The sequence below is a fragment of the Eurosta solidaginis genome, chromosome 3, assembly GCF_040869045.1.
Source record: "Eurosta solidaginis isolate ZX-2024a chromosome 3, ASM4086904v1, whole genome shotgun sequence".
NCBI classification, from domain to species: Eukaryota; Metazoa; Arthropoda; class Insecta; order Diptera; family Tephritidae; genus Eurosta; species Eurosta solidaginis.
In genome coordinates, this window is record NC_090321.1 from 167,483,207 (window position 1) to 167,502,067 (window position 18,861).

General features: G+C 38.1%; 1 protein-coding gene across 1 annotated transcript; it reads right to left on the minus strand.

Moving 5' to 3' along the window:
* Positions 1-2,648: 2,648 nt before the first annotated feature.
* Positions 2,649-18,201, minus strand: LOC137246046 (ornithine decarboxylase 1-like). Its single transcript, XM_067777155.1, has 3 exons — positions 18,039-18,201; positions 3,540-3,782; positions 2,649-2,732 (listed from the first exon to the last, which is right to left on the minus strand). Exons 1-3 carry the CDS (start codon positions 18,135-18,137, stop codon positions 2,649-2,651), a joined length of 426 nt encoding a protein of 141 aa, XP_067633256.1. The 5' UTR covers positions 18,138-18,201.
* Between the last annotated feature and the right edge of the window lie 660 nt (positions 18,202-18,861).

An 18,861-nucleotide genomic window follows, 5' to 3' on the forward strand; every position in this document is an offset into this window, starting at 1 on the left:
CGAAATAGGAAAATACTTCGTTTATTTGGGAATCAGCATTAACAACAACTTCAGCTTTGGAATCCAGCGAAAAACGGCTGTTGCCAATAAATGCTTTATGCAGACATCAATATAGTTCAGCGAATTAAAATACAGCGACTACGCTGGCTAAGGTCATGTTATACGAATGAAAGATGATGGTCCGCTAAAAAAGTATTGTTATCGGAACCCGAGGGAAGCCGGGAAGGAAGCCGAGGAAGAGGGTGTTCCCCACTCCGCTGGAAAGACCAAGTGAAACACGAATTATATTCCCTTGGTGTTGCTAATTGGCGCCAATCAGCACAGCGAAGCAGCGATTTGCGCGCCTTGTTGGAAAAAAAAATTTAACAATAGTTTTAGCAATTGCAGTGCTCGTATCGTGTTATCACAGATAGGAAACCAGTTCAATATGTCAAACTTATTTTTATAACCAACGCGTACTTGTAAACAAGGGTATAACAACTTTGGTTGGATAACGGTAGTACGTACGGTCATTAACTTAAGTAAAAATTGGGATATCTTTAAACAATTTTGTACACTGGCTTATATTGAGCCAGGATAGATTTGAGCTGGCCATGGACAAAATCGAACGATACGTGATTTTTCGATACCAAAAATTTCGAAAAGTTGAGAAAATGCGAAATCATGACTCAAAAAAGAAATTTCGTAAAATTTGGAAAAATGGTTGATTTCCACGTAACGTCAGAAGAAGGAAGTATAAAATCAAAATGCCTTAAAGGTATTATGTTAAAATTTGGAACAGAGGCTTTCTTTGCTATAAAATGATGGAACCTTACGCGAACAATATGACAACAAATTGAGTTGTGATAATATTTTGGAAAATGGGCGTGGCACCACATACATTTACAAGAAGATAAGTTAAAAGTTTCGCATGCCGTAAATCAAAAGAAAGTCCAGATATCATATTTGGCATCAGGATTGTAGTTGCTATTATATATACACTATGTGAATATTAGCAAAATCGGTTGGAGTGGTCATCACTTTAAAATTTTTCGTTTTTTAAAATCTAATGGCAACAAAGAATTTAATATCTTTTGTATAGTGTAGCAAAGAACGTCAATATAAATTTTTTTGGAAAATGGGGCGTGACCCTTCCCTTTTTTTGGTACTCTCTCTATAATATTATTATTCATGCCATAAATTGAACAAAACTCGACCATACTAACGAAATGTAGTATAAAGTTTATTTTTGAACCAAAAGCTTATTAAAAACTTGGTTAAACTTCGGAAAATTGGCATACCACTGCCCACAATTAGTAGCAAAAAATGTTAAAGTTTTGCAATCCATAAATCAGAAGCCGTTATTACCACTTTTGGTGGGAGCGTACACCGTGGTAAGCGAAGATTCGGGGTTCAACTCTCGGGCAAAGCAACATTAAAAATTTAGAATAAAGTTTTTCAATTAGAAGTTTTTCTCTTCCCCTCGGCAGTGATTAGGCAAACACTCCGTGTGTATTTCCGCCCTGAAAAGCTTGTCGGTGAAAACTCATCTGCCTTACTGATAACGTTCGGAGTCGGATCTAAATTTTGGATGCTGCTTTACCGGACTTGAACCCAGCTCCTTTGGGGTGGAATGCGGAAAAAGCTGCTACCACACCGCGGTGGCCGCAACCCACCCGTTAGGCCTTGTTTTTCAGCGCAAGCTTAAACTTTGGTTGAAATTGAATAGTGTTTAGCCCTGTCACTTATAAACAAAAAATAAATGTAAAGCGCGATAACCTCCGAAGGCCGAGCTTCTCTTCCAATTTGCGCCGTGCTTTAATTTTTCCTACAAATTAGTGGGACGGGACCTACATGTTTTATGGACTCTGAACGGCCTCTGCAAGGCAGGTGATTTTTCACTAAAAAGCTTTTCAAGGCAGAAATACGCTCGAAGTGCCTAGGGGCGACGCCGCTAAGAAAATCTTTGTTCTAATTGAAAAAGCTTGTTTCTAAAATTTTGGTCCTGTTTTCCCCGGGATGTGAGCCCAGGATCTTCGGTGTGGTAAGCGGACCAAACCACGGCGGGCGCCAACCCTGTCACTTTAATCTTTAGTTAATTTTAACTTAAGTTTAAACATGCACATAAATCTCCGAAATAGGCGGAACAAAGAGAATTCGTTTGTCAACAAAACAAAAGTAGAGTTTCATCAAGACATAAAAGCGCTGTTGGCGAAGGGATCAGTTTGGGCTGCGGGCTGAAAGTCAACGATTCCCGCACTTCCAACAAAAGTTGATAAAAATGCATACTTTCTATAATTTTTTTCAGTTGATATGGTTTTCATTCAGTAATTTTTTTCTAAAATAAAGCACGTACAGCTGATAAGGTAAATACTAATTTCGAAATTAATAAACAAAACAAGTTAAAAACTGGAATCGGATTCTCGTCCAGTTACCCCTTTATTTAAATTTATTTACGAATCTTAATATAGTTTATTATTATGTAGAAATCCTCGTTACACTGCCTTGAAATGAAGTGTCTTTGGTACTGGGAAGCCATTAAATTGACACGCAATCGTCAAGGAGTACGCGCCCATATTTGGAAAGACAATAAAGTCTCCGCACGACAAGTTTGGCAAATAAACATCTTCGGTTTATCTGTAAAGTTACAAAAGTACTTTCAAACACATCTAAATCAAGCAAACCTTGTCTGCGCAATGGCATGTGTGACCCCATATTACCGACTTGAACGTTTTTAAATTTTTATTTTCATCCTAAAATTAAATAATATTAAATAAAATGAATTTCTTTAACAGTTATTTGTCTGCAATGTATTTTTTTTTTTGTAAACTGTAAAAAATCAACCCGGATAAGCTGATAACCAGCGCCATATGAATACCCAAATTATATACATATTGTAATCTCAGAATATTTTCCTCGTACCTGTGTATATAGCGAAACTCGATTTTTCAGGAGACAATTTTTTTTAAATTCAACAGAAAATATTCGTCGAATGGTTCTATGGGCTTTCTCAAAATTTGAAAACAAATAATAATAATTTTTAGCTATTCTGTTTACTGAAAAAAAGTGTTAACCTCTTCTTAATTTGACAGTTCATTATTTTATCCACGCGACTCCACCAAACTTTTAAGAAAATATGGATTCGATGAAAATAAGGGTCTAGAAACCACAGGCATGATTTCAGAGATCGACTATAACACTTGCGTGTAAGCATACATTTGGAATACACAAAAATGCTCATGATAAAGTTTGTTTACCTAAAATGCCATTTGTCGAGCGCAGGAGCTTGACTATTGGTCAACAGGAGAAGTATCGAACATTTTTATTGTTTCTTTATCAAGGCAAAAACGACGGCCTTCGTCTTATTTCCTAGGCTTCAAGATGGTTGAGCTTGTACCTTAATGGTGCTAGTTATCGGAACGGTTATCGATAACACTCCCCAAAACCTTCGGAGGCAGACCTTATCGCTACAACAACAACAACATGCAATAATCACAAATTTAGAAAATTTTACATAAGTAGTATTCTGAGGTCACGATACGTAATTGAATTCTATTTACCAGTAAATGCTCGACTGTAACTTCTTCCTTATATAAAATGCAATTGAATGATCCATATACGCCATCGTTTATGTAGTACATTTTTAAACTGGCTTCTTTATCTCTGAGTACATCTCGTTTACCAATAATTCTACAAATTACGGTAAATGCTGAGGCAGCGAAAAATCGGCCAGGTTCAGCAATAATTTCAACATTTTCGTTTGGGAAATGCTCTTCTAGCGCTGAGTTCACGATATCGGCAATCTAAAATTATAACCAATAAATAAAATATGACTATGATTGGTAGGTATATTAAGTGATGAAACCTTATATGCATAGAGGAAGAGCTGTAGGACTTGTATTCGACAGGATGCGAGTTCAATTCCTCGCTTATTATTACTTACTTACTTAATTGGCGCTTAATCGTTTAAACGGTTATGGCCGTCCAATAAGGCACGCCAGTCGCTTCTTCTCTCTGCCAACTGCCGCCAATTGGTCACGCCAAGGTAGTTTCAATCGTTTTCCACCTGGTCCTTCCAGCGGAGTGGGGGCCGCCCTCTTCCTCTGCTGCCATAGGCGGCTTCCGATAGAAACACTTTCTTAGCCGGAGCGTCATCCTTCATTCACATAACATAACCTCGCTTATTATTACTTCCTTTATGTCATGTTGGCGGCCACCGTGGTGTGATGGTAGCGTGCTCCGCCTATCACACCGTATGCCCTGGGTTCAACTCCCGGGCAAAGCAACATCAAAATTTTAGAAATAAGATTTTTCAATTAGAAGAAAATTTTTCTAAGCGGGGTCGCCCCTCGGCAGTGTCTGGCAAGCGCTCCGATTGTATTTCTGCCATGAAAAGCTCTCAGTGAAAACTCATCTGCCTTGCAGATGCCGTTCGGAGTCGGCATAAAACATGTAGGTTCCGTCCGGCCAATTTGTAGGGAAAAATCAAGAGGAGCACGACGCAAATTGGAAGAGAAGCTCGGCCTTAGATCTCTTCGGAGGTTATCGCGCCTTACATTTATTATTTTTTTTTTTTTTATGTCATGTTGTCTACAAATTTCAGTACAAACTTGGAAAATTATGTAAAAAGCGTTTCAGTACCTTGCCTTGGGCATAGTGGTAATTTTTTGTTGATTACATTTCACTTGCATTAGCATTAAAATATATTGGAAAAATTTGAGTGCACTATCTGATTCTTTCGGTAGCCACTATCGACTTTAGCGGTGGTAGTGCCCAGCGATTTTTTTTTTGATGTCTTACTAAAATCAACCAAAAAAATCGTTAATCTCAACCAAAAAAAAAATATCTGCTAACATTGCTCATCCATTCATCGATCTATCCGTCAGCCTTTTTCCGTCTTTATTGGCATTGAATTCAAATTCGGTTGAAGCTGTTTTGATTTTATTTATGTTATTTATGTCGACCAGGTGCAGTCATAAGTTCCTGAAGATGACTTCAGATAGAAGTGGAAATATTGGCAAGACAAACCATTCGACAAATAAATACACATTAGCCGTGTTTTTTAACACGCGCGTATACGTTTCGTTTGCGCGTGTTAAAAAACGCCTATCTTCGCTTAGATAATGCTTAGGAGACCCATCTAGCGGCTGTGGTTAAACAACTAGCTACAGCAACACGGTGTACCGAAAAGCGGAGACGCAACGCTCTGATGGCCATAGGGTATAACATATAGCTGAATCAGTTGCGATGAATTGTGGACACACATAGAATACATAGAATTAGTGTAGAGGGTGACACAAAGACACATATTTCAGTTACATCTGAGTATAATGCGTATTGAAATTTAGTAGGACAAAATTTATGAGCAGCAATTTCAGAGGTGTATTTATAGTTTGTCCCTTAGCAGTCAATATAAAGTTTAAGCGTAAACGGATATACGCGTGTTAAAAAACACGGCTATTGTTTATACACATTTGCTGTATTTTAATAAACATATGTATGTATATATTGGCCTAGAGCTCAAACATACTTTGAATTTTATTTATAACATAAAATGAAAAATACAAATTCGAGATCTGTAGTATCTACATCTTTTTGCCATATATTTGGCAATGAAAATAAGTACATACATATATTGCTCACAAAAATACATTTAATAGAAATTTCAGATTTTAATTACGGCGATCGACTTCGCAGTTTCCCGAAATGTTTTCATATCCAGCAATAAACATTAAAATATCCATAAAGCTACAGCACGGTCATCCGATCGAAAAATCGGCACAGAGTAAAGGAAACATTTTAAATTTTACCCGAAATTCAGCGAAAGACGGAAGGTTTAAATCCCAGGTCAAATTTCTGTCAGAACGAAAAGGGCAACCTGTAACCAATGTTCAGAGAGAGGTTATATTCTAGAGGGAAGTCGTTAACGTCATCTTAAACGAAAGCTGCTTAAAAACACCCAGCGAAGGTGATAATGTTCCACCCGCTCTTCACAATTATTGCTACTGGAACATTCCACGGCTGGTACGGGACAAATCGAACACATTTTTTTCATTTTTAGACCTTAACTTGAGAAAAACTATAACATTTTCAGACAAAGTATTAAGTTCATTAGCATTGTGTGGTACATATCTTAATAAAAATAGAAACCTGGGGCCCTATTCACTATCTGTGAGTTTTAAAGTGTACACAAGAAATTGTGTAAACTTTGGAATTATGATTCTGTAAGGGAAACCCACCGATAAAAACTTCGTGAGTTTTCTCGGCAGCCAGTGAACATTACTGTGACATTCAAAACTCATACGCACTGTTGCAAAATAACTTTTTTCTTTTCATGGCGTTTGATAAACATTTTCTCACTGACATATGACTTTTACATTCAGCGCTCATTCAGCAAAACAATTTATGCATGGATATGTACTCCAGTTTACTTATATTCACATACGTAGTCCAGAAATTAACATTACTTTGTTTCATCCTCTACACTAATTCTATGTATTCTATGTGTGTCCACAATTCATCGCAACTGATTCAGCTATATGTTATACCCTATGGCCATCAGAGCGTTGCGTCTCCGCTTTTCGGTACACCCTGTTGCTGTAGCTAGTTGTTTAACCACAGCCGCTAGATGGGTCTCCTAAGCATTATCTAAGAGAGGATAGGCGTTTTTTTACACGCGCAAACGAAACGTATACGCGCGTGTTAAAAAACACGGCTAATATAAAGTTTAAGCGTAAACGGATATACGCGTGTTAAAAAACACGGCTTTTGTCAGTATAATTTAGTTATATACGTAAAGCTATTGAATTTTAGATATAATAGCCGTGTTTTTTAACACGCGCGTATACGTTTCGTTTGCGCGTGTTAAAAAACGCCTATCTTCGCTTAGATAATGCTTAGGAGACCCATCTAGCGGCTGTGGTAAAACAACTAGCTACAGCAACAGGGTGTACCGAAAAGCGGAGACGCAACGCTCTGATGGCCATAGGGTATAACATATAGCTGAATCAGTTGCGATGAATTGTGGACACACATATAATACATAGAATTAGTGTACAGGGTGAAACAAAGACACATATTTCAGTTACATCTGAGTATAATGCGTATTGAAATTTAGTAGGACAAAATTTATGCGCAGCAATTTCAGAGGTGTATTTATAGTTTGTCTCTTAGCAGTCAATATAAAGTTTAAGCGTAAACGGATATACGCGTGTTAAAAAACACGGCTAATATATAGTGAGGAATATTAGCATCACTAAGCGAGACTAAGCCGATACCAAGCAGCCACTCGTATGTACGTAAACAGCTGAGGCATGACTTGGCAGTTTGATTTAAACACGCAATTAGTTGTGAAGTAAGAGTTATTGTGAAGTACTCTCAAAGTGGTCTAATAAAGACCATTTTGCATTATTGAATATTGGAGTTATTTATTCAACAGTTTAGCGATTCGAACGTTAGCAGAAGGTTTGGAATAAGCGGGATTTCCCAAAATTCGTTACAATTGGTGTCAGAAGAGGAATTGTTGAATAAATTCCGAAGATTTTGAATATAACTTTGACATGGCAAAGTTAAGTGAATTAAGGATCCAGCAACTGAAAAAGGAGTTGGAGAACCGTGGATTGAATACAACCGGCAATAAGATCGAACTTCAAGCACAGCTACGAGAGGTAATGGAGTCGAAAGGAATTAATGTGGACAATGATGTCTTTGATCCTGATGGTTACGAGACAACAACAAAAATGGAAGAGAAAAACGAAACATCGTAGACAGTTACGAGCACAGACTTGAACACGATTTTGGCTGCAATATCTGCTCAAACATCGACAGTGTCATATCAACTCGCAGAACAGAAAACATATATGGCATTCCAACTCGAATCGCAGGAAACACGCATAACGGAAATGTCGTCACAAATATCCACAAATATGTCAGCACAGCTCGAAATACAGAAGACATATATAGCATCCAAACTGGAATCACAGGAGACACGTATCTCAGAGATGTCGTCAGAAATAACATCCAAAATTGGTGCACAAGAGGCACGTATATCCGAAATGTTAGCACAAATTTCAGCAGAGGTATCATCGCAGATCTCCGCACAGCTGGAAGAGCTTATGGAAGAGAAACTAACGCAGTTTCAGGAAGGGTTCAGTGGTCGACAAGATAAAATGGAAGCCGAGATTGATGCTTTAAACCATCGTATTCAGGAGTTACAATTGAACCGTCCAATCACTTCAACATCTTCTCTGAAGGTAAAAGCTCCAACGTTTGATGGTTCTATTCCTTTCCAGATATTTAAGCTTCAATTCGAGAAGACGCCAGCAGCGAACAACTGGAATGCCGAAGATAAAGTTGCTGCATTGTTCGTAGCGTTAAAAGGACTTGCTGCTGAGATCTTACAGACCATTCCAGAGGGAGAACGAAACAACTACTAAACATTGATGGACGCTTTAGAGAGGCGAAACGGAAGCAAACACAGAAAGCAGATATACCAAATAGAGTTGCAAAACCGCTACTAAAAAGCTAATGAGATTTTGCACGAGTTTGCCTCGGATTTTGAAAGATTAGCTCATCTCGCAAATGCGGACGCACCCGTGGAATACACCGAGAGGGTAAAAATCCAGAGTTTTATAAATGGCATACGGGACGTGGAAACGAAGCGAGCTAAATACGCAAACCCAAAGCTGACATTTGCTGAAATGGTATCCCATGTACTGACTCAGGAAACAACGTCACTTTTGACACAATTTTGGAAGCATTAAAAGGAACGCAGCAGAAAAACGATGGTGCCGTCAAATGCTTTAAATGTGGAAAGCCAGGGTACATTGCACGTTATTGCAGTACCAACCCTAACAGTTCCAACAACGTGGGTGGCCTTAAACGCAGAACTGAAGGAGATGAGCAAATCTCCAAATCTACTCAATCGTTAAACTTTTATAGTGGCAGAGATTGTAGATGAAATCATAATTGGAGTGGACTAATTAATCGACCAAGGCATGCAAAGCAAGACGATGCGATATAAGAACATGGATGTGCTACTTAATTTCGGCTACGAGAGAGGCTACAGCAGTAACCGAGTGCTGGTGGAAGAGAGTCAGCAAATGCCACCAAAATCAAAAGCAGTCATCTGGGCAAAGGTTGATGGAGATTGTGGGACAAACAATTTGTGGGTTGTCGAAGCAGCAAACAAATCAACACCGAATGTACTCGTAGGAAAAACCCTGGCTATGATAAAACAAGTTGGACGTATTCGGTAAGAGTACTCAATCAGTTCAAGTCACCACTCAAACTGACCAAGGAGCTATACTGAGGAGATGCCAAGAGGCTGAAATAGTTATTAACTGTGAACAGCTCCAGGAAAACGTTTCAACTAAGATTAACCTTTCAAATGACATCACGGCATGGACGGAGGGGCTAGAGGAAGACTATCAGAGTAAGGGAAAATAGCTGATCGTAAAATACGCAAACATATTTGACGAAGATGGTGATTTGAACACACAATTAGTTGTGAAGTAAGAGTTATTGTTAAGTACTCTCAACGTAGTCTAATAAAGACCATTTTGCATTATTGAATATTGGAGTTATTTATTCAACAGTTTAGCGATTCGAACGTTAGCAGAAAGTTTGGAATAAGCGGTATTTCCCAAAATTCGTTACAATATGGTATTTATTATATAGAAGAAATTAGAAAAACAACTGCTTGGCTTAAAAAAAAATGTTCTAATAATTTGATGGGGATTTTCGCGGGCCTTAAATCCATTAGCCGCTACCACCCCACCATAGTCGCCGGTATTATATGTAGATCTGAGAAAAATAAATTGACTTTTTGAAAAAAAGTTGCTTAAAGGTTTAACCTGAGTAATGTTAGCAATATATTTTTGGTTCGTAACTACATGAATGTCATGCTGAGCATACATCCAATAGATATTGCGGAAAATGCGGCCCGGTCGTTGGTCAGGCCGCGTCATGTGCGCTGTAGGTTTTCTGACTTCGGGCACTCTAGCCATCTTACCAGGTCCGACTTTATCTCTGACAGCCCGATAACAGCTCCCTGTGTAACCTTCACCCTAGTCATGGGGAAGTGGACTCATCTGAGGTAGGGCACCAGTTAACTTATTCACGGATGGGCCGAAAATGGACGGAAAGATAGGTGGGGTGGTCTTTTGTAAGAGCTATATTTAAGCAGCGGATCGGAGCGAAGGAGCGACTGGCGCGCCTTGTTGGACGGCCATAACCGTTTAGACGGTTAAGCGCCAATTAAGTAATATTTAAGCAGCAAGTTTAAGTTTTCTAATCACTGCAGCGCCTTCCAAGCGGAAGTTGCCCCGACTAAAGATGCCGTGAATGAAAAGCTTTCCAGGACTCCCACGGTTAGGGAATTTGATATCTATTCAGATAGCCAAGCGGCTATCAAAGCTTTGAGTTCAACGCTGGGTAGTAATGATTACTTTAGGTATTCAATTACCGCCAATTTCTTGTACATGTAATGACATGTACTTAATGAAAGTAATCAATTCCTTTGTTCCCCAGCAAAGCACATTTCAATCGCTCAAAAAAAAAATACCAAAAGTAATTTCGTTTGTTTGAGGCTCCAGTACAAAAAACTGTTTGTAATTGAGAAAAAAAGGCGAATCCATACCAGGAGGTGGCAAAGGGAATTCAACCAATTCGCCGTGTAGAAGAATGTCAAGACAAAAGAAAATGTTCATTGATTCCGATTAACTGACATGTTGTAGTACAAGGTGTTGTATGGAAAATAATCAGAAGAAGCAATCAGCTGTTGGGATAACAACACCTGGTACTGAATTCGCCTTGAAACATTACATGGAATCCCAAAAGTAATTGGAAATGTCCCATTATTTAAAGGAATCTGCAAAGTAATTGAAAAACTCTTAGGACCGATTTCACCATCTCCAGTTATGTTAGATTTTAGTGGAGGATATCAATCTATCAGATAGCTTCGTTTGACATTTTGTTTTTACCAAAACAGGGTGCACATCCCCTAGTTAAATCGGTAATGGTGAATATTTTGTAGAACAAATCGCAAAAATCTATTGTAAATACACGAAAACTAGCCAAACAGGTGACGCTTGTTTAAATTTTTTCTTGAACTTAACTGAAACGCGAAGCTTCAGTTAGCATGGAGAAGATGGTGAAAATGGCACTTGGCTGGTACTTAAATAAGTATATTTGAGTTAATTGGCAACAGGAAGGAGAGCCAAGTTGGGTGACATATTTCATGTTCATTTGTTATTAGACCTCCTTGGCCGAAAAGTAAATTTTTCTATACTGCATCTTCTTTTAATATTGGCAACATCCATGTCCCTTCGCGTCGCATCAGGACAAGTATGGAACTATCATACCATCGCCGTTTGGATTATCTGCTTAGAATCGGATTGGTAAAATCATACGATAGGAGTATACTTGTCCTAATCCTAGAGTGACTTCGAATATCTCGCAATGATCCTTCCCAATCCTCGTAAGGTTGCACCGAATTCTAATTCAGACATAGCAGCATATAGTCAACTCTGTTTGGCCCTGTCAGTGTTTGGCATCTCATAAAATCTGATCGTTAACCAATTTACCATATGTTAGGTTAGGGTGCGAGCACCAGTGCACTTGGGGCCAAAAGGTCCCATTGTGATATTTCTATATGTTAGTCTATTTGAAAACCGTTGTGAACAGGCTGAGAAGTCCAGGAGCAATCGCTCTTTCTAGGAAGTTTTTCTTTAGATTGGATTGAAAATTGGGAAGTAAAGATTTGTTTCTACACCCAAATATACTCTGTAAGCCTCTTACAGCATGGCCGCTTTCAAAAGCTTTGTAGGATGATCCTGGAAACATACAGGAAAGAAGTTTTCCGGGGCCCGCATCGGCACAACTGAACCGAATGAAGTTGCCTGTAGGGATTTCGGGATTTCGCTGGCCACCTGTGGTCTAGTCCTGCATAGATGGGCCTCGAATCAACTTAGCAAGCACTGGGTTGACACCACAGCTTGCAGGGTTGCAAGATCCTCCTGAATGGCAGGAGGTCCGCCGAAATGATTGGGTTCACTCAGGCTCATCTATCAATGGTTATTGGGGTATTACAGGAGACTGTCCAATGGGAATTAATGCAATACGTCTCAAACTACTGGAAACCAAATCCTGCTGCAGCTGTATGGACGATGATGAGGCGGAGTCATCGACTCACTTTAGGCTTTATTCCCAGCTTTTACCAGAACTATGGGAAAGTATTTCCGTCTCGACTAAGTTGGTTCTCCGGAGGATTGATCGAAGGATGAGATCGGTCTAATTCGAAACTTTACCTTTTCTACGCAACGACCCTCTATGTTATTTTATATGGTATCACAACGGGACCTTCATGCTGTTCAAGCGAGCTTCCCATACCAGGGCAGCTAACTCCTAACTTAACCTAACTACATCCGCTCCGCGCCTTTCTCCATAGCACCTTTTATACTATAACGCGAAAAAAAAACAATTTTAAGAACATTATTTCTATATATGTATATGAGTAGTATGGTTGAACGTTTATAATTGTTTGGGAACCGCAGACTACTTTGTTCCATCGTAATAACTACTTGGGAACCTCTGCGATATCGTCATACGCCGGAAGTCATTCAACTCCTTCAACATAACATATTTAATACATAATAACTGCATACATAGCCTACTAAAGCAGTTGAGCGCTCACTAGCATGCATTTGCCTAATAGCAAGCGTACATACATATTTACATATGTATGCCTATCGAGCCACGAAATTTTATTTTTTTTTTACTTTTTTCGACTTTGGTTTTTAAGGTTCTTTTCATGACCTACTAAAAAATTTGCATATGTATACACTGTCCGACCCAAAAATGTCCGCTAAAAATATTGTTTTTTTCAAAAACTTACCGCCAAAGTTTTAAGCGAACATTTTCGGGTCGAACAGGGTATACATGAAAATTTTACAATCAAATGAAAATTTTTTCTAGTAGGTCATGAAAAAAACCTAAAAAATCAAAGTCGAAAAATAGTAAAAAAAAATGAAATTTCGCAAGCTGGAACATTATTTGTTTGGGTATGTGTAGTGGAACTTTCTTTCCGGAGCCCAATTTCTATCGAAAAATCGATGGCGCGATATCGGTTAATAAATCGACCCAGTCTAATGTATATATGTAGCTGGTTACCAAGCATGAGATACAATTGTTCTCGAACAGATCTTCGCGAAATGTCTAGACCTTAGGAGAAGTGGGTGAACGAGAAACCCGAGAGCATGGAAGCAGCCAAGCTGAGGAAGGAGTAATCAGTTTGATTTGAGCACGCTATTAGTTGCGAAGTGAAGTATAATTGTACTACTCGCAAAGTCTAATAAAGACCATTTTGCAATACTGAATATTGGAGTTATTTATTCGACAGATCAGCGATTCGAACGTTATCAGAAGGTTTCAAATAAGCGGAATTTCCTAAAATAAGTTACAATATTTAAAGTTCGTACCATTTCGCTTTAAATGTATCCTATATATACAAGTAAATATATAAGTAAGTACGAGTACAGAGCTGGGTATACAATGTAAGGTTTCACCCGACCTTAGACTTCCTTGTTATTATTTTTTTTTAGCCTATAATCTTTTTTATATAGTTATTTCTTTAGTTCCCCCATTCTCCTTTTTTAAAAGAAGGGCATATATGTTTAGTTAGATAGATATGTTGTGAGGTTAAGCACTACAACCTATTGGTCTATTGTGCCCTCATTCTCTTCACAGCACCTCGCCCAAACCGAGTTCTCTGAGAAAATCCGCAATGGTTCTCCGCTTCAAAGAGTGTATGTGACTACTTTCTAATTTTGGCGATCTTAGGATCTTCCTTTCGTGACTACATCTTATTCTATCAGGATGTGTTTTGCAGTCTCATCTTCGCGATCACAGAACCGATAGAGGCTACAAGACGATATACCTAGTTTATGCATGTGGCTCTATCCTGCAGTGACCTGTATATACCTGTTAAAATCCTAAGGCTGCTTTTTGGGAAGTTAATCATGGCGTTATATCGCTTAGACTTGTACCCTCCTATTAGGGCCTTTGCCTGCCGAAGTCCTGGACTTTCGCGCCAGTGTTGTTCTCTGAGGCACGCCTCTTTTGTCTTGAGCGCAGCCTAACTATCGCTGAGTATAGCGATTCTCTCGTTTGTATATCCCCGCTGTAAATTTACTTGTAACTCAAATAATTTATTAATGGCATTTTTTCCTAGTTTCGCGCATATTTTAGCTAAATACAGCTTTGGAATTAGTCACATGTCAGCTGTTTTTAAGTTTTTTCCTGAAAAAGGTTTCATGAGGTGCTTGCTCTCAGTCACACCAGCTTGCTCTATTTGGTTTTGACAGCTGCTGTACTCTGAACTTCTCTTTACTTATTTTTGGTTTGTAGACAGACGTAATAATAATACAGTTTTCTAATAACCATGGTATAAATATTACAAGGTAAAACCGGTAAGAGCCGAAATGACGTTTAAAAAAATTTTAAAATTCTCACTGCTCTCACATTTTTATTTTTTATTTTGGTTTTGAATTCAATTCAGAAATATAACAAACTGTAATATATTTGGTAATTCTATACGACAGCATGACACTCTTAATACACGTCCAAAAATATCAAAATGGGTATCAAAAGACGCGTTTTGGATCCAGGATGGCGAATCCGAAAAAATTTTGGGTCTGTCAAGAGATATTTGCAAAAGAAGTTTTGAAAATTTTCATGTGGTTGTTGTAATTTTGATGACTTTGTGGTACCCACAAAAAAAATTGAGAAAATAAGTGTTTTGCGCGGATATAGTTTTGGTCTCCAAACCGGTGTTGGACCCACCCAAGGTAGTGCAGAAAGATGTTCTGCGCAAAAATACTATAGATCGCACCCTCGGTTTCGGAGCACTCCGGGGTCATTTTTCGGTTTTTCGTTAATATCTTTTGAATGATCTACAATTTTTATTTTCCGCCTTCGGATTATTGTTGTCGAGGTCAATACGAGTCTTTTGACACTTCTCTCGGTATTTTTGGACGCGTATTACCAGTGTCATGCTGTCGTATAGAATTACCAAATATTTTTGAGTTCTAACATTAATATTATGATATTTTATCGAAAACCGAATTTTTGTTGGTGGAAATAACTTTTTTTTGTTAGGAAAGAAATCTCAACGGTCAACTGCATTCCAGATTTGTAAATTCAAGAATTGTATTGTGGTTTCCCGCAAAAAGAAGCATCAGGCCACGTTACTCTTCTGAGGAATTTTCTTGAACAAATTGTTTAGAAATTTATCTACGTCAGCGCGAAGAAAAGAAAAGCCCGACTTACCGCCAAGGTGTACGGAAGAGATACATATCTACTAATATTAACAATTTGGTGTGAAATATCCCACTCAGCATTTAGGTGATTCAATTTTGAATTTCCCTACATATCTATACAATTTGATTACTCTTTCTGACTAAATAATGAGTTATCATAAAATTGAACAAAAGAAATAATCAAATATGAATACTTTTGATGATGAAAAACTAAAAGGCATTTTTCGATTACTTTTTGGAATAATTTTTAAAGTCCTTTAATGACTACATTTTAATATTTCATAAAAACCAACAAAAAGAATAATCAAATATGCCTACCTTTGATGATCAAAAACTGAATAGTTTTTCAATCGCATTTTGGAATCATATTTGAATCAAATGTGTTTACTTTAGGTGATCAAAAATTTATAATCATTTTTCATTCAGCTTTCTGAATCTTTTATGAATATATTTGTTGACTGAATAATGAATTTTATACTTGTTGAAATTTTACTTTTCATTAAAAATTTTGTTTTTTTCAAATACACATATTTTTTCAATCATGAAGCTAAGAAAAAATATATACAAATTTTTTTATTTATGCAAAAGATGTTCTTCAAGACAAAAATAATGTAATGATGTGTAACGGACGACAGCCTGTCTTCATACTGGCCAGAATGAGTGGCAGCGTGCATATGTGTCTATGTGTTTATGTGTTTTGTATCCAGGTCCTTGCCTTAGCCGCAATGTTGCCATTAACCTAATAACCTTGTGTATTGACAACATTGTAGCTATAGTGAACACAATGTTGCAGCGGAAATAAGATGTTGCGCGTTGGCATCACGTTGTTAGCAGCAGTCACTATGTTACTAACAACCTAGCAACATTGTTGAATGCCATGCACCTATGTGTTTGTTTTGTTCTGTATTATGTATGCGGATGTGTATGTGTGTAAGGCTATGAGCGTGTGTAGGTGTTCGGTTTGTAGAGCGGTAAGCGTATGAATGTATGAGTGCATGATTGTATAGATGGAAAATACGAGAAAGCCGAAAAGAAAGTTAGGCATGTAATGGTAAAAATTTTCCGTTTCTGGGTAACGTTCCTTACCACGGCGGTGGCTATAAGAAGGGGAAAACTGAATCAACGGGCCAAAGTCTTGTTTCAACAGTGCCCAGTGCGAGTGAGTAGTGAAAAATTACAAGTGAAATGCGCGTTTACAACCGTAAATAACAAAGTGCATAGTCTTTAGTAGTGCGCGAATTAGCCCGCTTTGTAAAGAAAATTGTGCGCGTCGAAAAGTTTCCGCGTTACGTGTAAAGAGCTGGAAGCAGTTTTCTGTAAATAGATTTGGCAAGAGGTAAGAACACATAAGTTTCTTTTTCAGGCATGCTTGACGGGAGATGGGTCTCCAACCTGGCCTACCTCCCAAGCAAGACAAAAGAAAACTTGCATCCACATATACATCTCTGCATACAAATATATGTATGTAGATGAATATATGACTATGCAGACAAGAAATCCGTAGGCAATTATGTACATGTACATAGATACGCTTTTTCTTTTGAATTTCTAAATAGATTTTCTTTTATACTTAATTTCAGCGCACAATTGAGTTTTCTTTGGGAAAGACCCACTGGGCACGTATATTGGCGGCGTACCGCCAAAAAAAAAACAAATACATTATACTTGGCGAAATACCGCCCGGCAACAACTACCACGCATTACACTACATTTTTAATTTGGTGGCGCACACCACAACAACAACCACTACAGCACCTTTTTTATTGGCAATATACGGCCGCAACAACCAAAACAGCATCTGCTTTATATTGGTGACGTACCGCTCTACAACAACGGTTTTACATTGGCGGCATAACGCTCAACAACAACTACACCATTTTTGCTATATTGGCGGCGCAACTCCAACCACAGCCGGTACTTATTTTTTTTTTGGCGACATACCGCCCAACAACACTACAATAACGTTTGTAAATTGGCGACAAGAGTTATCACGCTTCGAAACCCACTACATTATATTTTTATTTCACCGGCGCACACCACACCAACAACTAAAACAACAAATTCCTCATAGTGGCGACATACCGCCCAACAACACTATCATCTATCAGAACTTTCAACTTGGCATATAGCATTTTACACTGGCGGAGTTGAGCCGCAACAACAACGACAAAAACACGATAAAATTTTACATCGATAGCAATTTCCACCGGCGGCATTGGGCGACCACAAAGCTGGTAACAACATTCGTATATTTTTGGGCTGTTCGAATACTTTGGTAACACAAGCAACGACAAACATCGGCGGAGGGAGGAGCTTTTCCAACAACACATTTAGAGATATTATGAATTTTACATATTTTGGATTTTATTATTACGTTTATTTAAATACGGTCATAAGGGTCATACTTTTGATTGGGAACGGAAGAAAGGGTTAGTTCATTTCCGGGGCCAAGCATTTATTTTTCGAACACATAATTTTTTAGTTTTATCATAACTCCATATTTTATTAGTCGTGGCACTTTTGCCTCCACCTTTTTTTTCTTTTTGTCTCTCCGTTTCTTTCTTTTTTTAATTTTTCTACTTCAGTTTGACACTTAATTTTTCTTGGTATTTTTATACCTCCACTTTCTACCATATACACATTTTTCTTTTGTATATGGTTTCTGCTACCTATGGTAGCACCAAATTAGGATTTTCAAAATTTCGAATTTTTGCCAATTTTTTTTATATTTTTTGTACTTACTTCTATTATTATTGGCAAAATCAATTGCAACATCACACCCCGAGGGTGTATATGCACAGTGTGCTTTCCGCACCAAGAACATTTTTTTTGATTACACATTTTTAATTTTTAATTTTTGCGTTTTACCATCATGCGAGCAGCTTTGATACTACCAAAGCACTCATTATCAAAGATCACCAGCGAGTGATCTTGGCTGAGTGTTTAGGGCTACCTTGAGTGTGGTCATAGGTACACATGTATGTTTGAGTTTTTCTGTTTCAGCTACTCAACTGCAGCGGCGCCGTTGGATAAGAAGAGTAACTTGGTGAGTGTTTTGAGTGAAACAGTAAAATTTATCAAAATACACCTGTTTAAGTGTATGTACATGTGTTAGCACAGATTCTTGCTCTTACAAAAATGGAACAGGAATTAGCAAATCAGAAAAATAACAAGTAAGGAAGGCTAAGTTCGGGTGTAATCGAACATTACATACTCAGTTGAGAGCTATGGAAACAAAATAAGGGAAAATTTCCATGTAGGAAAATGAACCTCGGGTAACCCTGGAATGTGTTTGTATGACATGCGTATCAAATGGCAGGTATTAAAGAGTATTTTAAGAGGGAGTGGTTTTATAGGTGGACACCTTTTCGAGATATCTCCATAAAGGTGGACCAGGGCTGACTCTAGAATTTGTTTGTACGATATGGGTATCAAATGAAATGAGTATTTTAAAATGGAGTGGGCCTTAGTTCTATAGGTGGACGCCTTTTCGGTATATCGTTATAAAGGTGGACCAGGGGTGACTCTAGAATGCGTTTGTACAATAAGGGTATCAAACGAAAGG